The 27,090-nt window shown below is 50.4% G+C and overlaps 1 protein-coding gene across 3 annotated transcripts in view; it reads right to left on the bottom strand.

Moving 5' to 3' along the window:
• The window catches only part of RPH3AL (rabphilin 3A like (without C2 domains)), a 38,312-nt gene that overhangs the window by 6,283 nt on the left and 4,939 nt on the right, over positions 1 to 27,090 (bottom strand). For 2 of the 3 annotated variants that reach the window (XM_051809927.1, XM_051809928.1), the window contains exons 2-8: positions 24,398 to 24,509; positions 22,945 to 23,088; positions 20,856 to 20,985; positions 16,877 to 16,963; positions 7,619 to 7,793; positions 1,201 to 1,314; positions 584 to 766 (exon numbers count right to left, since the gene is read on the bottom strand). In XM_051809927.1, coding sequence (XP_051665887.1) covers positions 584 to 766; positions 1,201 to 1,314; positions 7,619 to 7,793; positions 16,877 to 16,963; positions 20,856 to 20,985; positions 22,945 to 23,088; positions 24,398 to 24,474 — 910 coding nt within the window. In that variant the 5' untranslated portion in view covers positions 24,475 to 24,509. Of the gene's footprint in view, positions 1 to 583; positions 767 to 1,200; positions 1,315 to 7,618; positions 7,794 to 16,876; positions 16,964 to 20,855; positions 20,986 to 22,944; positions 23,089 to 24,397; positions 24,510 to 25,471; positions 25,511 to 27,090 lie in introns of all 3 variants that reach the window. The other variant, XM_051809926.1, reaches the window with a different exon arrangement.

The raw sequence follows: 27,090 nt of genomic DNA, 5'->3' as shown, positions 1-27,090 counted from the left end.
AACTTGAGGGGTTAGTGAATAAATCAGTGGGAACTGCAGAGAGAACACATTTGCATCTCTTTCAGCTGCTCCCGATCAGATTTGATAGCAGCCTCTGCTTTCCCAGTCACTTAATTGTTCTGAGGTTTTTGAGAGAGAAAGAGAGTCTTTTTTTTGCACTGCAGAGTTCTGGGAAGAGCCACGCTTGGCTTAAAGAGCCACCTTACTTTAGGAAAAATGTTATTCAGTCTCATAAAGCTGCTGGACTCCTGCTTTGCTTCAGGAGAAGCTCAATCTGTTCCACTGGCTCTGCAAGACAGAGAGGAGCTCCAGGCCTTAGCAGGGGGACAGATCCAGCCTCTGACTGCTCCTGGACGTGGGTGCAGCTCCCACCTCAGACAATTATTCATGTTGCAGAAGAGACTTTGCATTTGGGGAAGAGGGAAGGAGCTGTAAGGCTGTCACAGCATCTGCCACGAAAAAAAGCAGCAGGGAAAGGTGATCCCGAGCTACAGCTCTGCCAGCTGTGCCTCAGAGAAAGCTGTGCTTTGAGGGAAGTCAGCCCAAAAAGCAGGGATGTGCCCAGAGAGGAGGCTTGGCTTACCAGGGGCTCGGGTGGCAGCGTCGCTGTCGCGCCCGTCGGGCGGGTGGTCGCTGTGGCAGCTCTCCGTGGCACTGAGCTCGGCCCCCTGCTCACTGCCCAGGCTGCTGTGGCTCCCCGAGAGCATCAGGGAGTGGGTGCTGCCCAGAGCCCTGCCCATGGCCTGGCTGGGCTCCCTGGTGGACACTGCAGGGACACACAGAGATGCTGCTGAGAGAGCGGGAGGTGAGTGTAGATCCTAAGAGAGCAGCAGCCTCCCCGCTCCCAGCCAGGCTCCCTCAGGAGCAGGGTCAAAACCCAGCTCTTGAGCTTTGCTGCCAAAATGGCACCAGATTTCCAGTGCTATAAAGCCAGGAGTGAGGAGCTGGCTGGAGATATGCAGCCAGGAGCAGCTCCCAATGGCAAGGGCAGGCCCTGAGAGGCTGCAGGCAATGGAATGACCCTCCAGCTGTTTGATCCATTGATACAATTCCAGTGAGAAAGGATCAGACCCTCACCTGGCACAGCTACAGCCAGTAGGGCAGGCAAGTGGCTGAGCCAAGACCCCCAGTACTGAGAGGCAAACATTCAAGCACTTTACAGTTCCCGCCCTCCAGCCACAAGGAAGAGCAACTCCTCACCCAGTCCTGCTTGGAGCTTTCTCCCTTGTGAGCCTTTTGTCCCCACAGGCACAGGCTTGTCATCCAGGCTGGAGGAACTGAGCTCCGAGTCGCTCTCACTGTCACTAGAAACCACTGCAGGAAAGATCAGGAGGAGGAGAGGAGAGAGACAGTTATTCACAATGTTCATAACACTTTCCAAGGAGGGTGCCAGATGGACCCAAATAAAACGCGAACAAACGCCGACTCACTGGTCACGTTCCCCCTCTCTAAAAGGAGCCCTACCTGCAGTTCCCCCACAGCTGTTCACTCTGCCTCTCAAGCATGGTGTGGTTTTACTTTCTACAGATGATTTATAACTCTACTGTACACGCTCCTGCAGCAGATGCACACACCACCGGTGCTTCTCTCCTAAACCTGGCTGGGACCATGGGGACCACAGTGCTCCTGTGCCACATTTTGCTGTGCTGTGGCTGGCCTGGGCACTGGGCTCTGCTCCCACTGACCCCTGTGCTGGCACCCCAGCAAGCCCCCTGCTCCTGATGTTTGCTGTCTCCCACCAGATAACTACTGAGCACATCAAATCATCCCTATCAGCAAACTGCCCAGAACTATGTTACTCCTACAACCCCAAAGCTTAAAAGGTAAGTGTCACTCCTCTTCCTCAAGGAGACTGTTCTCCCATTTCAAAACCACTTTTTTTTATTCATTTTTTTCTTCTCCCTGAATCCTGGCCCTGGTCCTGGCTGCTTTCCACCCTTCATAGTTTCCACAAGAGCTGCAGGAGCCTCATTTTGCCAAACACAGCTTCCCAAACTGGCAGGTTCTTTCCACTTTTCCATGCAATTATGCAAGCACCTCTCCTGCTTAAACTGGTGTAAAAGATAACTGCCAGCTGCTCTGGGTAAAATGAGAGAAAGGTTTTTTTCCCAGCTCCTGGGTTTTTGTAATGGTCTGATCTCAAACAGAAATGATGGGGCTGAGGAGGAAGGTAATGGGAAAACAACTGTCTTTTGTTTGAGGCATTGCACCTACAGCACTTCTCCATCTGACCAGGCAGATACCAGCTCTCCTGGCAGCTCAAAAGTCATCTCAAACAGCAGGTCACAACCCCTGGTAAAAAGAACAATATTGGCCCATGTGGGATAATAGAAGAAGGCAACACTGCAACATACAGCCTTTACTGTAGAAAAAGGAAGCTCCAGCTACTTTTTTAGACTCATCAGTATGTCTTTATAAGCTCACATTCATGTGAGAAACAAGTTCCTTGCTCTGCTACTGAAGAAACCACTTTGCCCCTGCTCTGTGTTACTCACTGTGCAGGAGGAACGTGGGTGCAGTGGTACAAGGTGACAACCACGGGGTAACACAGAGCTGTCAGTTCTAAAATTCACTGCATGTAGTTCACAATCCCTTTAGTGCTCCCCAGGGCAGGAGGACAGGTATCCCTCCTCTTGCACAGAGCACAAGCTGTCAAATGTTTCTGCCAAGGACCTCTGCAGACACTCCTGTATTCAGGCAGGGATCTGTACTACACAAAATATTTTATTTAGAAAAAAAAAATTAATACCTAAAGTAGCACTTTTCTGGAGTTAACATCTCTGAGGATATTAAAGTTGGCTGCCAGTGTTATTGCACAGCATTATTGAATTTGCCCTTGCAGGCAGCTCCCCATGCACACTTGCTCCTGTGCAGCCTTTCCCCAGCACTGGCTCCTCCTGCACCCCCAGCCTTCCCCTCCCACCATCATCAGGAATGGGACCTCTCATCTGCAGGGAAAGGGGCTGTGGAGCTGAGCAGGGCAGGGAGTGAAGCCCTGTTACAAAGTGGGGGGCTGCAATGCTGGATGAGGGTCCTCAAAGCAAAGGTCTGGCTTTGTTGTCTTAACAGTTTCACTCCTTCCCCACAACTTCCTGGGAGAGGCAGGGGATTATATATAAAAACTGTTAATAACAACCCATACATACCAGAATGCATTTTTTTTTTCACTATAAAATCCAAATTTCAGCTGTAAGAGTCATTTTGACCATCCCATTGCTCAACTCCCCCAACTCCTGTTCCACTTGGTCATTATCCTTTTTTTGGCCGCAGAGATGCATAAAATCCATTGCTTTAGAACAGCTCCTTCCTCCATGAATCCTCTCAAAATGCTGGAAGTCAGGATTTATTTGGAGAAGGCCCCAGTGAATCAGTGGAGGTGACTTTAGCTGCCTGCCCTTCTGCCATTCAGTAGTTCAGAGAGAACCAGCACAAGAGGAAGAAAATATTAATGGCATGAAGGCACTCGCACCACAGGAGCAGCCCTGTCTGTTCTCATTTCCTCTGCTGCCAATAAGAGTGTATTTTACTCACTGCACCAATGTTTCCCTTTAAGGTAATTCTTCATCCAAAGCTCCCAGACCTTCTGCTGGCACTTTCCAGAGCCCAGAAGTATTAAATCTGGTGTTCCAGCAGTTGCTGATATATCAATAAGAGTCGTTGGACAGCTGTACTTCGAGAGAAGGGAACAGATTTATCCCTATCTCCAGCTGACTGGAAAAAAAGCTCATAAAAAAAATACGCTGAGATAAAACTTGCTAGAAAAGCAGTATTCCCACAGGGAATGGGTCACTCATCGAGGGCCTGAAGCCCTGCAGCTGCTGGCAGAGCCCATGATCCCTATGGCCCGTGGCTCAATCTCAAGCCAGAGGCATCGGAGCCTTGTGGCACAGAGAGCCATAGGGAATGGTGGAGGGCTGCTGGCTGCACTTAACCCCAGCAGCAGAGGACTGTGGGGGGAGGCTGTGCTGAGGCTGGGAAGAAGGAGCATTTGGCTGGGGCTGAGCTCTGTCAGTCAATGCGTGCACTTGGCACGAGCACGGCTGCGCTGGAAGAGCCAGCCACGCTCCCTCCTGCTGCCCAGCACAGGGCAGAGCTAAGCCCCGGCACACACCACACTTGGCGCTTCCTGCAGCTGTCAAAAAACACGGGAAAAGCACAAGGACACCCTGCAGCAACAGCTCCAACAGCCACACACCCCTGGCACAGCCCAGAGGCACCGGGTGAGCGGGCTGAGCACGAGCCCCTGAGCACACGGATCCCCTGCGGCACCCGGATCCTTGGCACACACAGCCTTCTGGTCCCTGCAGGTGGGAGAGTCAGAGATGGTGAGTATTATTACAACCCAAGTGTCTCACTGAGGGCAGCTCCTGCACTGGATCACACCCAGCACTGCCCACAGTTGCAGGAACATCCCTAAGCAGGAGGAGGGGACTGGACTAAACCGCTCTCCCTTTCAGGAACAGCACAAGTTGCAGCTTTGTCACTGTCCAAAGTTGTTGGCAAGTTGGAGGACCCCCCTTGGTGGCCTGCTAAGCTGTTGACATGCCCCAGCACACTCCTCTCTGCTCCATCACTCAGGGATTTGGCCTCCAGCACACAGACACTGGATGAACCCACGGCACCCCCCTGCTCTGCCACTGTCCAGTGCTGCCACCAGCACCAAGCACAGCATGTTGCATTGCTTGGCAACACAGAGACCGAGCAGAGCAGCAGGCAGCCCTCATGCCAAACAGTACAACAGCTCAGGGAGCACACTTCTTTTTTTTTTTCCACTCAGATGCTTTCCATTTCTTTCTGCAGAACTCAGAGTTTGGAAGAAGGAAAGCCTTGCTGCTATTGTTCCCCACCCCTGACGCCCCGTCCCGCCTGACCCGGTGCAGAATCCCACCCACATTCCACCACATGGAGCAGAGCTGTTCCCCAGCACAAGAAATATTACTGCTGTTCTCCCCCTGACAATACATTTGTGCCTTAACTAATAGCAGAGTTCCCATGGCAACTGCTTGTTTATTACAGAAAAACTATAGGCAACAGCAAATCCCAGTGTCCGTGAGCACAAGAGAAACACTTGGGTGTGCAAAAATAAAACTTCATCCTTGTGGGGTTGTTTTTTTTTTCCAAGAGGCACATTCCTGTGCTCCCTTGGTCCCGCTGCAGTGGGAGCAGTCAGTACCCAGGCCTTGCACTAATCCCTTGCTTTTGAAAGGGGGAAAAGGGACACCTGAAGTTTGTCCCACCCCTGCTGAAAGGCAGCTCCTGGCATGGAGGATGTCCAGGGCTTGTGGCAGGACTTGGCTACGCCTGTGCTGGTCCCACCTGACTTGAATCCCTCAGTAGCTCAGAGCTGGCTCCTTCAGCACGCTGGAGGTGAGTGGAGGGGTTAGACGTGGTTTCCAAGATAATGGAAACCCCACGGAGAGCAGCCTGTCAGAGGCAGGCATGTTAAATGCCAGAGCTCATTCCCGAGAACATCCTGCCAAACAAGCAACAGGGCTTTCCTCAGTGCCGAAAGGACGTGTCTGGATGAGGGTGTACAAGGTGTGAGCTGACAAATGCTATCAGCCAGGCAGGGGTGAGCCAGGCTGCCTTGTTAGTCACGGCCTCGGAAAGCTCAGTCCAGGCCCAGCTGTGGATTCACAATGGCAATATCATGGATACACATCTCCACGGGGGAAGGCGGCTGCCCTGCACACACAGCACAGCTTTGGGATGACAAACAGCAGGAGCCTCAGCACTGGCAGGGGAAAAAGAGTTAAATGGAGGGGCGAAGTGTACGAGCTCCCAGCTCCAGAGATGAATTACAGCCCGCAGTGCCCACTGAGAGCTGTCCAGAAGACAGGCAGCCTAACAGAGAAGGGTAACAGGGAAAGAAAGCACCAGAAAATAAAGCTGTAAATTAGTATTATCCAACCCATAAAACAACAGCCAGACAAACATCACAGGGCAGGCAGAAAGGCAGCTCGTCACCCGCATCAAAGCTTACCAAAGGTCACTTTGCTGTCCTCCCCCTGCTCCTCTGCTGCCCTTGCCAATATTTATGGGGAGGCCTTCTCCAAAAAGTAAACTCAACTAAAAAGCCAAACTAAACAGCAGGTCAGGTCTAGGCTCAAAGGCTTTGACTCCTAATGTTTTCTATATCACGTTAACAAAAAACAACCCTCATCAATCAGTCTCTTGGCTAAGACAACTCCTTCCAAGCATCTCCTGGAGGGAAGCACAACCATCTACTGTTGATCTAATTTGCCTTTAATTACAAAAGTTACAGTAGGGCTGGGAGTGCTTTCCTAGCTGGGGCCTGAAAAGAAGGTTTGTAAACCCAAGTCTCCTGAGCCCTCTTTATTAAAGGGTTATTTCCCCCTGCACCACTGGTAAGTGGAAGAGTGCACGCGGCTCGTTTGCTGAAGAGGACTTCTCCAGCTGAGGGGATCTAACAGCAAAAGAAGGGGAGAGAAGCCAGACAGTTCTGCTAATCCACACCAGAAAGAAAGGAGGAGAAATCAAAGCAGACTGGCAGCAGCTCTAATTCTGCAGCACTCAGCCACTGCTGTGCTGACGACCCCGAGCACTCGGCTCCTCAATGCTGAGCTGCTGCGTCCCCCTCCCGGCTCTGGGCACAGCACTGGGGTGGGTGTGTGAGCAACAACTGGGTGGGCAGATGGAAGAGAGGGGGAGGAAAAGCCCTACAAGGCAGTGCTGTGAATGGGATCTGACAGGGCAGCGATCCAAGATGCGATACAATGGTCTACTTCAATCAAGGTCTCCCCCAAAGAACAGAGATGTGAGCTGAAGCTAATAAACCTTCAGGCTTGTCAGTGCTCTGGCCTCAGCCCTGCACAGGGCCAAGTTAATCAACAGCTTCTCCAAGAGACATTTAAAGGACAGCTAAGCCTTGAGCTCTCCATGCTGCAAACCTCAGCCCCCTCCCCAAGGCCTGGGGACAGAGGTCACTCTTTCCTAACACCTGATCAGAGGGTCAGGCACAAAAGGACACAGCCAGCAGCAGTTCACTCCTGCCCACTGCCTGTTAGAAGAGTGTCTCTGCCCACTTGCTCCAGGTCCCAGGAAATCCCCAGGGAGATGCTGGTGGTGTTATTTTCTAACTCATCTCAAAGCAACTTGGAGGATCTGCCCAGGGATGTTCTGCAGAGCAGCAGAAGCAAGGAGCAAGCAGCCCCAAGGAGGGAGGAATGAGATCAGCCTTTGGTCAGCCTTGGTTGCACAGCAATGTCCATCAGTGGCACAATCCCAAGGAGTTCAGCAGGAGCAGCTCTTTGGGCTGTGACTGCAGACAGGTGCCCCTTCCATGGCTCATCCCTCCCTTGGCAGTCCCAGAAAAACAGTGGGAGGTGCAAGGAACAGAGGAAAGCAGAGAGAGATTGAAGGAACAGGAGTTCAGGACTAGCCTGGGCCCTGCACTTAACTAACAGTGAACCCTGAAAAAACATACAATGGCATAAAACCCCAGCACTGCCCACACGGGAAACACACCACCCCTTGTGGGATAACCCTCACCTCTAATAGAGGCCCCCCCCTATTAGCTGAATCCTGCTAGCAACAGTAGAAGCCAGGTCCTTCTCCCACCTGATTTCTGGGCCTTTTTGGGCAGCAGACAACCCACCTTTTCCCCTGGCCCAGGTGAAGGATCGGCTGGTCCCGATGCTCTCCGACTCCGGCACGGCCGGCTCGCTCTGCCACGGCTGCGAGTGCAGCTCAATGGGTTTGCTGCTGCTCTTCAGAGGCGTGATGTACTTGGGCAGCCCTTTGTAGAACCATGCCCCAGACCTCTTCCAAACCTGCCAGAGACAGAGACACAACACCTTAAGCCTGGGTTTTTACAGCAAGAGAGCACAACCACCACAAAATGAGCTCCCCACCAAGCTCAGCCCAGCCATTCCCTGCGAGCTACCTGGACCCCACTCAAACATGGGAGAGTCAACCCTTCCACCTCACAGAGCCCAACAGTTCCCCTGCAGTCTGCATCTACCATAGCATCCCAAATTCCTCCCCAATCCTTGTCAGCCCAGCTCTACCTCAGTCCTCCCACAACTAAAAAATGACAAATGTGAATGAGCAGCAGCCACAGATTGAAGGCGGAGCAGGTGATTGTGCAGAGCTTCTTATGTTCTCCAGGTCATGACTGGATGTTTCTCTGATGCTGTACTTGAGTCAAATACACATTCCTAGACTTACCACACTGGGATGAAGTTCCCTGTCCTGCACTAAGTTCAGCAGTTCAGATTCTGCATCTATTGCTCTCCCACTGGGAATACACAAAAAGAAAAGCACCCTGGAGAGAGCAGGCAGGTGTCATGAGTGGCAACAGCCCCAAGCACATGCTCTGCTTAGAGTGAAACAAGCCCTGCACTGGCTGGAGGAGCAGAAAGCCCTGACAAGTCTCTCTTCCTGGGATGGGTCCCTCAGCCCGGGTTGCTTTACTTCTGACAGTCAAAGTCTGGCAACAGCTGGAGAATGGGACAGCAGAAATGTCCCCTCGTGTCGAACTGAATGGCACAACCTCAGTGTTCATCTCACAGAGCAATTCAGGCCAAGCCAGATCATTTAACGAGCCTGAAAACCCCAGAACGAGAAGAACAACACTCAAATAACCTGAACCTGGAGCAGGAAATGGACTGCGAGCACTAAACTGTAATATCTCCTGTAAGAACGGCCTCTCCTCTCCAATTTAGTTTTAATGCAGCTTATGATGAAGGCACTCTATTAAGTATATTTAATATAAAGCCTGATGTGAGCCAGAGGAAGGGAAAAGGGTGGCAGCTCAGACAAGGAGAAATGGCCTCTACAAACCTAATTCTTTCGTGCCTTCCAGCAGTCTAATAATGAGCTAATGAGACAGCCAGGGCAAAAATACGTTAATATAGTAAAAATATCATTTTTTATTTCATGCAAGGAGGTAGAAACCTTGCACTGTTGTTCAGAGCAAAGATCAGTGTTTTCGCTCCAAGTTCCCAAAGCATTTTACAAACAGTATCACCATTATGGCAATGGGTGCAAATGCAGATACCCCTAATTGCAGCAATACGTTTGTAATTTGCATTTAGGGCTTAATCAGAGTGCAGTGACAAAACCTGGCACTCAGGAGTTCTCCTCATGCAGGCACAAAAAGCAGGACACCAGAGGTCCCGTTTCACTGATGGGTGGAGATTGCTCAGCAGGTTGCCTGGTTCCTTGTTCAGAGCCATCAACACTGAGAGTTCAAATCTCTGTGTTTGGGGTCTTGAAAGCCAAGTGACAGCGATTTGAACTCAGGGGGGAACCTGATAGTAAGGTTTTTAAAAGAGCACCCAGCAGAAAACAGCAGAGCATTGCTGTGACCCAGCACACACATCAGTTATAAAAGTGCAAGAGAGACACTTGTGCAGCAGGATTTAGAAACCAGTAGGTGAGAGCACCCTACAATTACACCAACATTTTCCTGGTGGGTAACATCCCAGATGGATGGTGAGGCTCACATCCAAGCAAATAGCTGGGAAGCCAATTTCCCAAGACTGCAAGTTCTTCTACAGAGAGGGGGTCTTGGCAGACAGGACACTTTACCAGCTCCTTCACCACTGTGCCAACAGCTAAAATAGTGACCCAGCCAGTCAAGGCACAAGCTGACACAGCTCCTTCTGTCCCCTCTGCCAGCACATGGGGACTGCACAGCCTTTGGTACAGTGTGTACAACAGAACTGGGAAATGCAATATATTTTTTAAGTCTGGGACGGACAGCTCTGCACGGAGCTTAGCCCACTGCAACTCAGGTGAAGATGCACCATGCAGGAGCTGCAGGCTGGGTAAGCCCTGGTCTCCCTCATGAGAGGAAGGCTGGAGGCTTTGGGAGCAGCTGCACACACAAGACACAGTGGAAGCACAAGGACTGTGGCAGGCACAGGGTTTGCAGCGCCACGGCTTGAGGAGGGCAGGTTGTCCATCCCCTGATGCTCAGTGAGTAGCTGGGGCACACATACCTTCCCTCTAAACTGCTGGGGAGGAAACAACCCTCTGGTACAGCCGTTCTCTGAACAGACCTTGCAACATCTGTAATTTAATTTGAAGCACTGGAGAGACCTATTATCTTCAGGAGAACTACAATTTAGGCACACCATAAAACCAATCAGACACAGCACGGATTGCTGCAACAAAGGCTGGTCGCCCCCAGGTTTCTCACTACCCCAAAGCAAGTCGTTATAGAAAGAGTTAATGATATAATACACCCAGCTCTGATGTGGTAATAGTAGTATAAAATTGATTCTCTGCATACATATTCGCTTTAAATTGGTGCCTCTAATAGAGTTTGGTCTTATTACAGCAGCACTGAAATAATTTTGAGATCAGCTCTAAAACAGCTGCAGCAAGACGCTCTCCCCTGTATGAATTCAGTCCCTCTGCCACCCCAGTTTAGCAGCACGGCCCATCCCAAACCACCACGGATCACGTTCTGTTCTGCACATGGGCACAAGGGGCAGTTTTAGTACCCATGCATCAAAACAGATCGATGCTGCTGACTGCTATTGATGGCAGTTTGACTGATCTCAAGAGTGGTCTGACAGCAAAGTTCTTGCTTGATTTTAAATTAATAAATCTGTAATGGCGCTCCAAGAATAAAACTCCTGTTTATCAGCAGGAGCTGACTCTTGCCAAGGAGGAGAGAACGTTGCTCCCACCAGTCCCGTGCCCCAGGGCAGCCTGAGTTTGGGTGGAGCTGGAATTTCACCAGCCAGCCCCTTCCAGTCTCTTGCAACAACCCAATTTTGAGGAACATTGATCATCCCTCGCTCTGAGTGCTCGACAGAGGGGAGCAAAGATCAGTATCTGCATTACTCCAGATTGGGATGGGGTGGCCCTGTGTGGCTCAGGACAGAGCAGCCACACCACAGTTCACCATCTGTCCGTGGCCTTGCACTCAAACTGGCCCAACACAACCAAAATCCACACTAAACACCAACTCCCTTCAGGCTCCTTGTCCTTCTGCCTCCCCTGACACCTAAATTACTCCAAAGCAAAGCAGGTGAGGAAAGCTATTCAGCACCACACTCCTTTTATTACTTCAAACCAATTTAACAGTCATGGCCATGACAAGTCCAGAGGGCTCAGTGCCTTTTATAACCCTGATAATATTCCTATTAAAGTTGCATCAAGCCATCAGTACAGCTATAGGATGAGAAACGCAGAACTAGATGTGTATTTTATTGAGCACTTTCAAGTGCAGCCTGTAAATGGGACCTAACAGAGAATTGCTGGGCCCTGGTGAAACCCATGTTACTGCTCAAACTTCTCTGAGAATACAAGTGCTAAAACAGGCTCCTAAACAGGGCAAACATTACAACTTGCTGATGAAGGGATGGTATCACAGCTGAAGGAATCATAACAAACACTTGCGGCCCCCCTAGAGTTCTCTTCACCAAACCAGGTCCCCTAAACAGAGCTGCTTTTGCTGCAAAGCCACATTTTGCTCTACCACCTCCTGCTTGTGCCACATGGTCGCTGTTCTCACCCTGCAGCCCTTTCCTTCACAGCATTCCAGGCTTGGTGAGAGGAAAACCACTACCTTTAGATTCCCATGCTGACAGCAACAACACCGCTCAACCCCCCAAAAAGTGGGGGAGCAGGTTCTCGTGGGCTACAGTGAAGAGAAAGGCACCTGCAAAGCACAGCCACCCTGGGAGCACCTCGCTGCCATCCCCTGCAGGCAGCACATGCCCACACACTCACTTTGTCCCAGCTCTCCAGCACGGCTCTGGCACGCTGCAAACCACTGGCAGGGAGAAAGAGCGAGCGCTCTTCAGCCTCGTTATTTGCATTCATCTGCTTTTCCATAACACAGAGATTTCCAATTACATTATTTACAGCAATCTGCTGTCAACTCCCACATTCAGCACTTGAGGACGAAGAAAATTAAAAGGCAGTGGAATTACTATTCGGAGCTTTGTTTCCGGAATAGCAAAATCTATCGCACCCCTGACCCCGACGCTTCTCAAGCTGCAGTGGCTGCCAGCCTTCAACAATTTATCATTCCACTTTCAATCAGGCCTCTTTTTTTTTTTCCCCCGTGGCTCTATTCTAGAGGACACTATTTTGAGTCTGACTACTTGCCACCACCCCCAAAATAATACGGCAGAGGCTACTGATGAGTTCTTTCAATTGCAAACAGGTGCACATCCCTCCGGTTCAATCCGGAGTCACCCAAAATAAACACTCCTCTCCATCAGTGTGGTGTTTTGCCAAGAAACCATCATGCCAGGCAGGAACGACCCCGGGCTACGTTGCTTTATAATGTTCAAAACGGTATGAGTGTGTGTATGTGAAAAGGGAAGCCCTGGGGGCAAAAGGGGAGGAGACGACTCCCGTTCCTGCAGCGCGGTGATGTTCCTCCCCTGCACGGTTTATTGTGATAAACTGAGAAACTCAGCCAGCCATGAAAACACTGTTCAGTGGAGGAGAAGAAATTAAAAGGAAAGTGAAGCAGAGGGGGCAAATTAAAACTTTTAACAGGTCCCTGATAGCCGGCACTCTCTTTCATATTCGATGGGGTTTTATTTAAAAAAAAAAAAACAAAAAAAAAAAGCTCTCTCTCCCCCCACTCTTCTGAAACCGCTTTCATTATCGCTACAATTTTGGATGTGTCAATTCAAATGTAAATGTGCAAGAATGCTTCCAAGAGGATTTTAATTACGATGATAGCATCGCTAATTATGGATATATAAAAAATAATATATATATATATATATATAAAAGGGGTAATTCGGGAAGGTGCTTTGCAGAACCTGGTGGTATCAGTCAAAACAAGGCTGTGCAGAGAGTTAAACGGCTGGGCAGGGATTTGACAAACCACAGCAGGTCCCTTTTTCCCCTTCAGGCCAGGAGGTGACAGGCAGGATCCAGCCACACGCGACTAATTCAGCATGGGCACTGCTGCCCAAGCTGTTATCGAGCTCACGTGCTCTGCCAGAGGCCTGGCAGCAGGGAATCATTCCAGCTGTATATATATCCACCACTGCTCCTCTCAGGCAAGTCCTGCTCCTCTGACAGCTGCTGCAATAAGCCTGTTTCACTGGAGGACCTGCTCCCTTTCTGCCCTGCACTCATTCCCACGGGTGCTTCACTGCCACATTAGCAAAGAGACCCACTGCAAACCCACAGCCAGTGTTTGCTGTAGTCAGGGATCAGCACCCCTGCCATGCCATGGGATTCTATACATAGGCAGGAACAGGACTGCCCCAAGGAGGATCAGCCCTCCCTGCTGTCTTCAGAGAGGCAGAGCAAGATCAAAGCCAAGAAAGGTGATGCAGCACATGGAGGAGGGAATTAGGAAGGGAGAGTCTTGCCCTCAAAACTGAATGGAAGCTTGATCAAATTTGTTTCTACCCTTGCTTGCTGGAACACTAAATCACAATCCACATCGGCTTTAATTCCACTGACCTCTGAAGACATTGCAAAGAAAAACAAGCACAGAATCCTGGAAGAACAAAAGAGGGTTTTCCACAGCTGCCTCTGCAAACACCTGGGACAACTGGACTCTCCCAACAGGCCAGTTCTGGCCTACAGCAGTTGAGCTCTATCTTATTTCAGGAAGAAGAGATGCACTGTTGATGCAGGGTCCTTGGGGATGCTCTCTTTGCCAGGAGGAACACCCAGGCCCTGTCAGGTCCTGGCCATGTTAGAACACAGTACTTTCCTCCCAGCTCCTCCTGGCCCCTTGGAGACCCTCACACCCTGTGCCCATCTTGCAAGGCAGCTCCAGCAGTGCCAAAGGCTCTGCTTTGTTTCTGGATCACTGGGATGCACAGCAGCAGGCAGAGCCCATTAATCACCTCCACTCTCCAGAAATAAGACAGTGTCAGAGCACGTTGTTCCTCATCTCTATGCAGCACAGCCTTCCCAGTGGAGGTTTTCAAGGAAACAGAAAGCAGCACAGAACACCTCTGAGTGGCTGAGGCTGGGGTTCCCAAAGGGATCTGTGGACAGCAAGCACTCGATTCCAGCTGAAGAACTCATCTAAACAACAGCTTGCTACTTCGGTCTTCATTTGACCCAGGCAAAGTGATGACTGAATCATCACTGGAGCCAGCTCAGATTCTGGTCCACACAGCAAAAGGGGGAAATGACTGCCACATGTCACTAAACTTAACACTGGTTCAAACTAAGCCTGCAGGGATAAATAATAATAAGGAAGGTGGAGGGATGAAAGCTTTGGCATGTAGGAACAATGCCCCACACTGCAGCTGTTAGCTAGTACATGGGAATGCCCAACCCCACCATCCTGGCCTGAGAGCCTGGTGAGACACAAGTGCTCATTTAGTGCATGGCAGAGGCTAAGGGAGACAATTACAGTCCAAGGCTCTCCTTCCAGCCAGATGACGCTGATTAACTCCAGCCAACACCATTTAGTCCACTTGGGTTTCCAAATGACCTCCCCTTCCCACTTCAGTGCCCAGCAGTCTCTCACTAACAGACTCAAGAGCTTCACCACTATCATGCCCAAATAGCTTGAGCAGTGGTTCAGAAAATCAGATGGCAATGAAAGTGCTGATGTGGAGGGAACCACCTCACCTGGAAACACCACATCCCATCACACACCTGGGGACAGGGACTGCACCAGCATCAAACACTCACCCACTACAGTGGTCAAGTTTAGGTGTTGCCAGAGCTCTGTGGCCTGGGACCAGCCTTCCTTAAGGCCATATCTGGTTGGCTAAAGGAGAACCTTGCTCAGTCACGCTGTGCACCGACAAGGGGAGAGAAGAAGGGTGATATGGACTTGTTACTCCATCACACAACCCTAAGTGCTCCAGGGCATTCCTGAAGCTCTCTGCCCAGACTCCAGGAAGTAAAATGGGGCTGATACCTAATCACCACATGAGGGATTCAGAGGTTAGACAGAAATGAGACTATCTGATCCCAGAGAGCAGATATCCATCTGCACTCATCAACAGCAAATATCACCTGCAGCAAAGAGCATGGCCAAATGGGTTTGGTCCAGAGCAGATGGCAACACGAGAGAGTCAGACCACAGAAACAGACACCAACAAGGCACTGGTTGTGAACACAAGCTCTTAAAAGAAACCTGTTAATTTAGTGCATGCCCAGTAATATCATTACACCTGAACCAGCTTCAGAGACTGCACTTGTACCAGCCATCAGCCTGAGGCCCAAGAGCCTCATCTCTTCCTCACACACTTAGGGAAGACCAAAGCCACTAATCAAAGCCACTGATCAAAGCCACTTTCCAGGCATTTATTCTGATTTGCCTCAACTTCCTTGCCCTGGTTGACATGCCTCAAAGCTTCTGCTATTTCTCAATTCCCAATTCCCTCAAAATAAAGGCAGGGCATGTGGGAAGACAGAGGGGATGTATGACTTGATGTCTGGCTGCGTGTCCACACTGTGACCCTTCCAACCTTCTCCTGTTCAGGGCACCAGCACCATCACAAACAAGAAAGGAGACAGACCCGAACTGACCTTAAAGAGGATAGAAAAACAAAGCAGAAGCTTAGAGCTGGGAGGCAAGATGGGGCTATATTTTAGTTAGTCTAAGAAGGAAAGTTCCATCCATTTCCATCAGGAAAGCACTTTGGTTGTATCTCAGGTTTCACAGAGAGAGAGAGCGCTGAAGGTTATCGTACCCTCACACACTGGCCACAGGTAACACATACCAGACAGGTTAATATTCTCTGTCCAGTGGCCAGGGTTCCTTATCGTTTTTTGAAGAAATAGGAAAAAAACCCAGTTGTACAGACTGAGATAAATAAACACCAAAAAACACAGAAAAAAACAGACTAAAAGAAATAAAGCAAATTTTAGTCCCATACCCATTTCCCTGCAGAGCACAGAAAATACATACACCTGCCTCACTCTCTATTTTGGGATTTCTGTCCGGAATTCAAAACATCTGGATGATTCAGTGTATCAAATTATTATCAAAACCCAGGGAGCTCTGCCTGCCCTACCCACACTGCTGTTCAAAAGTTATGTATCCCTCATCCTGCCTGAACACGGGCTTTGCGAGTGCTCCCACACAAACAATCCCCTCCAATGGAAAACCCAAGCAATGCTGAGTTTCCGCAACTAGCATAAAAAAAAATAAATTTCTGCCTCTCCAACACCTGCACAAACGCTGTCACTGCGCCTCAAAAACTGATTTAGCAGAGCACCCAGGTTACACACTCGGCTGTGCTGGTCAGAAACAGCTGCACTGGATTGGTGCTCAAGGACCACAAGCAAAAGACAAAAATAAATTGATGGGAATGAGTGAAAATCTGTCTGTGACCACAGAACAAATTCGTGGACTTCACCGCAGAGCAGCGAGCCCTGATGTTGGTGGATGCTGGCTGGCAGACAAGAATTGAGGCAGCCCATTACCTTTTTGCAGTGCAAAGTCGAGGATGAATGATATAAAAGTCTAGAGAGCTGCGTTATAAGTCTCACACTGGCAAGTTATGGGATTTTGCAGGCGGGGAGGAAAACAGATTTAAAAGCTGCAATCCTAGTTATTTTTAGAGGGACAAATATTGCAGTTATGCTCCACATCTCTGAAGCTGTATTAAAAAAAAACAGTTAGCCAAGTTGATTTGCCACAGAGCCAGGAGGGAAAGAGTGTAAGGTAACAGTCTCTTTATGGCCATGGCTAGAAAAATTCCACAAAGCCATACAGGCTCCAGGTGCCAGTGAGGTTTTTCTCCTCCACCCCCTCATAAACCAAAGTTGTCACCACTGTGTGTGTTTGAGCCTGCCTGGCCTCCAGCCAAGCCTCCCAAACCCCATCCCAAGCTGCCTCACAAGTGTGGAGGCACAGGGAAGAGCTCAGGCAGGCTCCACACAGACTTGGGGCAGGCAGGTGAAAGCTGCTGAGCCCCATCTCTCCACAGCTGTATTTTACCTCTCTCTGTTCACTGCAGATCTTGCACAACCAAAGAGGACGTTTCTGGGCTCCGACGGTTTCTATTCCACACTTGGTGCAAACTTTCTGAAACAAGGAGAGAGAGAGAGAAAAAAGAAAAAAGTGGTGTTGGCAACTCCCCACAGCCACAGCGCCCTTGGGAGAGAGAAGGGTGAGAAACACCTCTCTCAAGAGCTCTGTTTTGCTTTCCTTAGAAACCTAAACACGGCACAACTTTCTTATTTATCCTGGAGAACCATTCATTGCAGGAAGCTGCTTCAGATCTATATGGACATGAGACAAAGGCAAACCTACAGCACAGCCCTTGACTCCAGAGAAAGAACTGCACATGGCAAATCAAACCTCATGACCCATAGACATATTTCCAGAATGTTTTTTTTTTTTTATTCCTCTGAATCCTAAACCAAATCTCTGTGGCATGGAAAGCAGCTGTAACCAAGTACAAGACTGGAAATCCTCTCCTCCCCTCCCTCACACACAGTCTTAAACCCCACAGCTTCCCCTCCAGTTCACCACACGCTCCTTGCTATTGATTTGTGGTGTTTAGGAAGTGGGCAGGACCACGGCTACACACACATTTCCTGAATGCCTGACAGCCCTTATTGCTGCACAAGGGACCTTTCATGTCTCCGCTGGCATTACAAGCCATTTACAACCTGAATCACCTAATATTATATAATGAAGCTGATGCCTATCAGCCTTGGCATACAGCTTGAATGAGAAATTGGATGAATTCTTTGATCCTCACAGAGCAAAAGCCACTCGCAAGAGGGCTCTGGAGAGCAAAACCTTGCTGAGAAATACATGAGAATTTGATATCCCCAGGTAAGGTCTTACATATCCCCCTAACCAGGCTCCTGTGAGCCTGGAGGTCTGTGTCCAGGGACAAAGGTCTCAGTGGCTCAGTCAGCCCTCAGTGCCCAGCTCTGGAGGAGGATAGTGGCAGAATGATGGTACCTGAGGCAGTGGCATCATTGCATGAATAAACACCCAACTGTTTTGGTCAGTGTAGTCCAGAGGAAGGTCTGTGCCCAACTCATGCTGCACAGAAAGCAGGGAGGCATCAGCAGCCCCACAGAGGTTGGTGCTCTTCTCCATCTTGCTGTTCCTGCCCTCATTCTCACAGGGAAACAAGGAACAACCTATTGGGTCTGGTGCATCAAAACTCAAGCCAAGGGGGATTTGCAGATTCCATCAGCAGACACCACCTGAGCTACCCCCAACTCTCCCTGCCTCAAACCAAAATCTGAGGGAGGAACTCAGTCTGAAATACCCTCAAAGATCCCAATCCCCACACGAATAGCACATTCAAACGCTCCCTCTAGTGGAAGCTTCCAACCGATTTTACTCCCAGCCATAAATTTTCAAAATTCCAATATTGAACGGCGCTTTCCTCCTCCCCTTCTCTGCAGAGTAACTGGAAAACTGAGCATCACTCACAACCCCTCAGAAGAAGACATAAAAATCAAGGACATTTAAATGCAGCCCCATTTCTCATTAAACACAAGACAAAGCACTTTCTTCTCCTACTCACACTTCACCTTTTATACAGGATACCCTCTGCATGGTAAACAGCACACTGTGCTTTGTCTAACTACTGCCATTGTTAACACATCTGGATTTGCATGCATCTTTGTCTTGACATAATGGCTTCATTTCTAAGATAATAAAAACTAATATTAAAAGCATTCTTCATAAAGCAGAATGTGGCACTTAGAAAACCCGTCAGGCTACAAGAAATGCAAGAACCTCCATTCAGCAGAAGGGGCTTGCCAATGGTAAATTCTTTGCTATGTTTCAGATGCATCATTACAATTCCAGTTATTGAATTTAACAGGTTGCAATGAGATGGTAACAGAGCACTGCCTGCAAGAAAAATATGAACTTTAAAAATCTGTAATTCCCTGACAAATTGCTTATTGCATACAGCACTGCACAAGTGATGGATGTCCCTGGACAAGAGGGAACAAGCTTGAAGCAGGAGTTCACTCTATGTGCTCTGCTGGAGGGGTGACTGTTCCCTGAGTTCACTCCACAACATTAAAAAGGAGCAAGGGGAGAAGCCCAGGGCACCCAGGCAGCACTTCCTTAGGCTTGCACACAGTTGAGAAGTGCAGCCAAGCTGCAAGTAGCTGCAAAAAGCACACAGGAAAAGTAGGGTCTCACCTTAAATCAACCTGGATATGAATGCTCCTGAACTGCCCAACAGACTTCAGACAAAAAGTGAATAACCATAAATAAAGAAAAAAAACCATCCTTTCTCTGGGGTTTTCTGGTGACAGCCCTCCCAGAGCCTCAGGCTCATGCTGTGCCACCAGCTGGGGGTTCCTGTCTGCAGCTGCAAATGGAAAAGGCTGGGAAGTCACTGAATCAGCTTCTGCCTCCTCAGTAGTGTACTGGGCTCACAGGAGGAAGGTTGGAAAGCCCTGTGGCAACATGACCTAGCTGGCTTCTGACAAGGTGAGAGCAGAACTGCCAGGGGAAGAAGGCAGGAATACAGCACATCCTGTTATTCCACATGCTTGAAACACAGGAAGCAGCCTGCCATCTCCTGTCTGCCACCCATTCTCCACAGGCCATGTGCACCCAGACCACGCTCCTCTCAGAGCCACCCCACAGCTCCCATTCAAACCAGACCTTTCACTTCCCAGTACTCTACTGCTGCTTCCTTCCCCACCCCTTCCTCAAGAGCTACTTTCTCCCTGGTTTAGGACCCAGGCGCTCAAAGATTTGCATTTCCTTTCCCAGACACTGCCTTACAAGGAATCTTCTGCATAATCCCTGCATCAGTCAAGATACTTCTGCAAACTGGATCTGGTGGAGAAACCCACTTGACAGCAGAGACAGCACAGCTCCCAGCAGCTCCCAGCCCTGCAAGTGTGATGGAAGGGTGCTGGGACCTCGGGTCTGACTGCATGGGACACCCACCTCCCTTTCCTCTCCCACAAGAGCTTCAAGAGCAATGCTGCAGCCAACTGTGGACCAGTGCAGCCCCAGTTTGGCAGCCTGCTCTGCATGAGAACTGCATCTCACTAACTCCAGCACTGCCAGCACAGAAGGTTCTCCACCGTGGCCTGCACGGCCCCGTAACCACAGAGGTGCCAACACGCAGCACTCCACAGTAAAGCTGCAGGTTTTACTCTGTGGGCTCCACAGGACATCTCCTCGGTGACAGGCTGGGTGACACTGGTAAGTGTCTCCTTGATGCCAGTACCCAACAGGGACAGAGTCAGCACAGGCTGCTCCCTTCCACCCAACCACCATCGAGTCAGAAACACTCCAGCACACGGCAGGTACCCTCACCCCTGCACAGGTAACACGCTGAGATGAGTAACTTACAGAGGTGTCTCCCCAGGGAAAGATGGGCTTCAAGTGCAGGAAAACCAGCCTCCCAGCAGAGGCAGGATAAGGTGGTTGCCTTGGAGATCATCATCTCCACAGCAATACAGATTAACCCCTTGGCTGCGGAGCCTGGACCAGCAGCAGTTGTCCCTGAGGCGCTGGCAGAGCAGCAGTCTCCCCAGAAACTGGTGCCCAAACAGCACCCATGAAGTCCTGTTAACAACACACACAGCACAGGGCTGGAAAACTCACACTGGTTTGGAATGTGAGGGTGGACTTGAGTTCTCAAAGAGAGGCGTGGTTGGAAGGTCTAAGGGCACAGCAAAGCTCACAGACTCTGTTATGAGTTGTCTTTGATGACTGTACATTTCTGTCCCCAAGTGGGAGATGCAGGGGGGGCTGAGACACCCCATCCCAGCACTAAGGGCAGTTTAGGCACCTTAAGATCCTGAGGAATAAGACAAGCAAGAGAAAATCTGATGGTCTGACAGCACCGACCTAGACAAGTGGGGCCAAAGTTAACTGCGCAGAGTTATCCAGTTTCCAGGAGGCCTGGTGGCCTTTCCTAGACAGATCTGCCATCAGGAACAGCAGGAACCTGTGCGACCAAACCCACCTTTTTGCAGTCCTGGCAGAAGACAGCCGTGCTGCCCAGCAGCCCGAGCAGCTCCCCGCAGAGCAGGCACTGCGAGAGCCCGTTCCCCATCGCGTTCTTCCTCATGTTCTCCAGCCTCTCCACCAGGCGCCTGCGGGGAGAGAGGCAGAGCAGAGGTCACAGCACTCACCTTGGAAATGGAAGCACCTGGTACTGAGGCTTGCCAAAAACCTGCAGACTGTGCTCCAGACTCAGCCTACCTCTGCCTCTCCTGTGCAGTTCTGGGCCCCTTGCTGGGACCATATGTACCTTCACTTCAGTGTCTGCACTCAGTGCTTCCTATCAGCTGCTTCTTGGTCTTCAGGAGATATAAACCCCTGTAAGCCCATCTACCAACGTTCACCAAGCTCAGAATAATCAAACTGGGAATACCACTGAGAGGCCTGACTCAGCTAGTGGGCAGAGAGCTCACACAAAGAGCTTGATCCTAAACGCTTCAGGAACTCTGTGTCACTGGGGCCACAGTCTCAGCACAAACATTTCCTGCTTGTAGAGCAGGAAAAGCTTTTAACACTCAGAGCAAGGCAAGTCAAAAAGCACTGGGAAAGGGCAGAGGAGTTAGACCTGCCAAGCCCTCTCCATTTTTACACGTCCCTGGCAGCGGCACTGCAGGCACGACTTGCCCACATCCCATTAGAAGCAGGAAGGCCAGACTGAAGCCATCAGACCAAAATGAGCCTGGCTGCAGTACAGGAATGCCAGTAACTGCTCCCTGCTTCGTTCCACAGCCCACTTGGAAGACAGGAAGCACATATGTATGCACAATGTCCATAGTAGCAGGACAAGGAAAGGGAAGGAAGGTAGGATAAGCAATTAGGATGCAGGATGTGGAGAGCATGCAGAGCAAGGCTGCTGTCACGAAATCACTGCTTGGCAATTTTCAGGCATCCATTTGTAGATGGGGACAGTAACATCCAGGCCATTTATCAGTGGCAGTGACCAGCCACAGCCATGTGTGTGCAGGAGGCTCAGGGAAGAAGTGATCCTGCTATCCATGCAATCCCACCCTCATTAGTGCTAATGTCCCGTCAACCAGGCCCCACACGGAGAGGAAGGCAAGATCTGTTTGAAAGAGGTTCTGCCTGTGGTGGTGAGGTCAGACTGCACAGCCAGATCGAGCCATCATTAGTGGATTTATGATCCTCAACTTTGGCACAAGAGAACTCCCAGGAGTTAACAAAGGCACTTCAGAGAATGCTTCAGCACGGGAACAGTAAGGGCATCACTTGCTGCAGCTACACCAACTACCACACAGGAACAACCAGCTCCTCAGGGTCACTCCCTGCTGCTGGGGTCTCCCATTTACCACAGAAACCTCACTGTCAGTTCTCATCAGCCCTCATTAACACGCTCTGTGCAGGGAAGTGGAGAGGCAGGAAGTTGGGCCTGCTGGACACGGGGTGGGAGTCACTGGGGTTTCCTGTCTCACGAGCACAGAAGCTGCTGGGAAATGCTACAGGACTGCCCAACTCCCTGGCTTTAAGGTAGTGCAGGATGATCACAGACACAGCTGAGGCCAGACAGCCAGCAGGACTGAAAGCAAATGGAAATCTGCAGCAGCAAAAGGATGCCTGTAAATTAAATAATTCAAGCTAGCAAACCCATCCAGAGGGCTCAGCCAACTAGAACATCAACTCATTCACTGCTCCAGGCAAAATCCCAGGGGACTGGTGCAGACCAGGGAAAACCTGACTGCACTGCCAGCAGTGGCCTCTGAGCCATCCGCCCACCAGCACTGGGCATCTTCCCAGCCCCCTTCAGAGCCACTGGGGCAGCTGCCTCAGCACAGGCTGCATTTTCCAGGGACCGTGTCAGGGCTGCAACCTCAGCAAGCCCTGAGGTGAGAAAGGCTCAAGATGTGGAGAGATGGAAAACATCACATCCTTCCCAGCGTTCGTCACCTCCAAACAAGCAACGCGGGAGGAGAAAATAACTGACCTAAGGGATGCTCTGACTGATGGAGGCTGAGCTCAGGCAGGTGGGAGAACCACCCCTCTGTCTGTGCTGACCCTTCCTCGGGAGGGAAGGGGACAAAGGGACGTGACTGTACCCGATGCGCTGCTGCTCGATGATGTCCAGTTTCTCTGCCTTGCGGATGACTCCCAGAATGACCTCAAGCTCCTTCGGGCTCAGAGCCTGCGTCCTCCTCTGCTTCTCAGTCTGGAATGTGTGCACCGACCAGCCCGTCTGGAGCCTGTGGGAAGGGGTGGAGGGCAGGATTCAGCTGTGAAAGGAAAGCACAAAACCCCTGCCCTGCCCCACAGGCCAAACCTGCCAGGCACAGACCCACGTCAGCCTTTCACCAGAGGGGTCTGTTCCACGACTAACGCCCAAAGCAGGAGTCTCCTCTCACTGACCACGTCACTCCTCCAGCATCCCAAGTGCTGTGCTGTCTCTCCCTGCCCTCTCACTTCCCTTTCTGCTCCACTTCGTATTTCACCACTCCAAGCCCTCAATCCTGTTTGTCTCTGCCCATAAAGAAAACCACTGCCCCTGGGAATGGCTACCCTGCTCCTGGGGGTACCCTTGGAGAGGTGGGTGCTGATGCCAGACACCACAAATGCCAACAGCAGACTCTCAAACACAGGGATTACCTGCATCCTCCTCCCTCCAGATCACACATTTTTAAGGTCCTCCTTTCAAACACACAAATCACTGGGCATGCTTGGAAATATAAATTTGGCAACTTCCCTGCTTGGTCTAAGCCAGGTTCACATGAGGACTTTAGCAAACCACTTCCCTCTGTGCCTTACACACAGCAGCTGATGTTTCTCCTTGGCTCACTTGGCGACAGGCAGGAGCTTTCACAGCTCAATTAATTACCATTCAGGAGGGGTTTAGAGGTCACTGGATAAAGTTATGGTTGCTAAGAGAATGCAGGGCACTCTCTGGCACAACTGTCTTACTGAGGCTTTCAGGTGCAGGCTGGAGAAGTGGCAGTGGTGTGCACTGTTCACAGCCAGGCAGTCCCCCCAAAATATGGGGTGCACTCCTATTTTCCAACACTCTGCAGCAGCAGGATGACCCCAGGGGTTCAGGCAAGAGCAGAGGTATGGTACCAGCTGCCAGAGAAGGAAAGCATCCAAGAAAGAAATGCAGTTCTAGCGCTTGACTCATCTCCCTCCTTTTAGTCTTTAGGTTATGCAGCAATTTTTACTTCAGGGGGAAAGGAGATCAAATGACAAGTTCCTAAAACAAAAGAGTGCTGCTGGCAGCTGGGGGATGCTATCAAATATATTTAGGGTGCTGCAGAGATACCAGCCTGCTTCCAGGTCCTTCCTTTCAGCCAGGGGAGGGCTGGTGGGATGGACTCCCACCACACTGCACATTCCATGGCGGGCTGGCAGCCCTGAGCCCCAGCTTTGCAGGCTCCTGTCCCAGCAGGCAGGGTACAGCAGGGTCTATGTGACAGGACAGCAGACCAGTGCTCCACACAGACACCAGGAAAGGATTCAGGGCAGAGTTGAGGCTGGAAGGAGAGGAGGAGGGTGACGAGGACTCACTTGGCTCGCAGGGCCAGCTGCCGGTCGTTGGGGCAAACCCACTGGCCCGTCCCGCTCCCGAAAATCATGTCAGCCATGGCACCAGGCTGGGCAGGAGTGGCAGGGATCACACCTGGAAGAAGCAAACACCAGCACGGAGCACAGTTGTCATTCCACCCCTGACAAAGCACAGGGCAGCACTTGGCAGAGCCTCACTGACCACCCCAGAGGGCCACTCTTCCAGCAAACCAAAGGGAGGTGATCTGCTGGCATCTCACACAGGGGAAGGAGACAGGCTCTCACCCACAGACAGCGATAAAAACATACCATCATCCTCATAAAATATAAGCTAATAAATATCTTGAAATACCTTGAAGGCAAGGCTGGAAGTTTAGATTTTATGGTACTCTCAAAAAAAAAGCCAGACACTCTTTGTCAGTTCTGATTTTTCATTTCAAACTAGAGAAAAGCATCGTCTGTAAGAATAATCTCTGCCTTCCCACCTCCAGAGCCCCAATGCTGCAGTTCTGACAGAAAAAGCCATGCTAAAAGGACATAAAGAAGCTATAGTTGCCTTTTTCTTTTTTACCTCTTAATGGGGTAACAAACAAAAACCCACGCTACAATCAGCATGAATAGTGGCAAGTCATTTAGTTCATTAAAACTGCCTCCATAATAGCCTGATATTTATAACTACAGCCTACAACAGCAGCTTGTTTGCATTCTCTGATGCTGAAGACAGCACCTCTTGCAGCAGATCTCCTGCTGTGGCTCCTGTCCCCGGCACGGTCACACCAGTGATTCCTCGTGTTTAGTGACAGTTTCACTGAACTGATCAGTAAAGGCAGCAAGAGCCAACCTCCCTGTGCTCATGGGAGAAACATTCCCAAAGAAACTCTGCAGTTGAGCACTTGTGAGTCCTACCACGGCAGCCTGGGTGAACGGAAAGCACCAGGGGACAGGCACAGCCAAAAGATTTCAGTGGATGCACAACTAGACTTGATGTACCAAGCTTTTAACCAGCTGGCTTTGGTCTCCAGCAGAGCGAGTGTCTCACAAGCCCTAATGCATAAATTTCCAGGTATTAATACTTACCTTCCCCAGAACAGACACTTGCCAGCTTTGAAACCATACCTGCTGGGCACAGATAACATGTTTAATGCTGGCTGGCAAACAGAAATCAGATACAATGGCAGGAAGGTGCATCCCCTGCCAACTGTGCCGTAGTTCCCGAGCAAACACTTGCTCCAGTCTCAACCCACAGCACGGTTACCCAGCAGTGCCTGTGGGTCAGTGCTGCACCTACCCTTGCTATCTGCTGCTGACACACAGAGCTCTCTGCATGGAGATGCACAGGGGCATCCCAGGCTGATGGCCTTGGCCCTGTTACACAGGCACACACACAGCTTGTGCACATCCCTCCCTCCCTCCCTGTGCTGAGCTTACACGTGCCACACATGCCACGCTCACCCCCAGCACAGAAACACTAACCTGTGTCAGAGAACTGACAGCTCCCTCTTGCCAAACCCCACGGCAGCCCTGAGAGCCAAACCGGTTACTAACAGTGAACCAGTTCTCTCTTCTCTGACCATCTGATTTTTGGAAAGAGTCTGAAAACTGAGTGATTTCAACAGGCAGGAGAGAAGAGGGAAAATTCCACATGGAGCACAGATTTCTTTCAGAGCAAAGGGACAGATCTATAAAAAGGGTGAGGGCTCAACACAACTCAAACTGTACAAGCGCAACCCGAACTGTGCAACTGTGCAAAGTGAAGCATGGAGGAGATAGGAAGCTGCAGGAAAGAGGGCTGAGACAGGAAGGACAGACAGAAGTGTCACTTTCACTTTTTTAAACCTTTACTACATTAGTTAAGGTGATCACTTTTGAAAGTGAAGAAATCCTTGAACCCTGGCACCTTCAATTTACCAAGTGCTTTCCCCGCTCTGCTCAGCGCTACACATGCTGTGGGTTTGCATTTCCATTTGGTCCCAGAACACCTCGTGCTCTTTTCATCTTCTCCACGATCTCAAGCGAGGAGAGAACACCTTCCCCACACACATCCCCCAGCAGCTCACACACAGGGGAGCAATCAAGCATGAGCAGCAAAAGAATACAGCAGCTCCCGCCCCCGGGGCAGGGTTAGAAGAACAGGGAAGCTACAATTTCACACAGAATGGCTGACCTGGGATTTTCCAGAGATTTTCTAAGCCTGTGATGTGTGGCTACAGGATTATATGCACATGTAGCCCCCCACACATATGCATATATTAAATTACTCTTCAGCTGCACCACGTATTCCTCCCTCCCACTCGGGCACACCTGAGGAATAGCACAGCCCACACTCTGCGTCCACTGGCGAGGCTCAGTGCACACACCGTGAGCGGCACTCGGTGCCTCTGGGATGGATGTTTAGCATAAAAGCTGGAGCTGGAGACGAGCCCCACATCACAGCCAGGGCAGGGGAGTTTGCTTTGCCAGCAGCTGAGCTTTCAGGGCGGAAAGCTGTGCTGAAAACATCTGCCCCTCCTCAGCAGAGCTTTATCTGCTCTAACAGAGCTGAAGGCGAGTCAGAACAGAGCACATCAGCTGAGCATTTTTCTCAGGAGAGACCTAAATGCATTCTCCAGCCTCACAGCACAGTGAGCTTTGCTCAGCGTGACTGAACAAAAACAAGCAATGTCATGCTCTTTTGCCTCTTGTTACTCAGCATACGC

This window comes from Manacus candei, unplaced genomic scaffold (assembly GCF_025592945.1).
Source record: "Manacus candei isolate 608988 ecotype Guabito, Panama unplaced genomic scaffold, ASM2559294v1 h1tg000076l, whole genome shotgun sequence".
Taxonomy (NCBI): domain Eukaryota; kingdom Metazoa; phylum Chordata; class Aves; order Passeriformes; family Pipridae; genus Manacus; species Manacus candei.
Note: the sequence above shows the minus strand (reverse complement) of the source record. Positions and strands in the feature narration are given on the sequence as shown.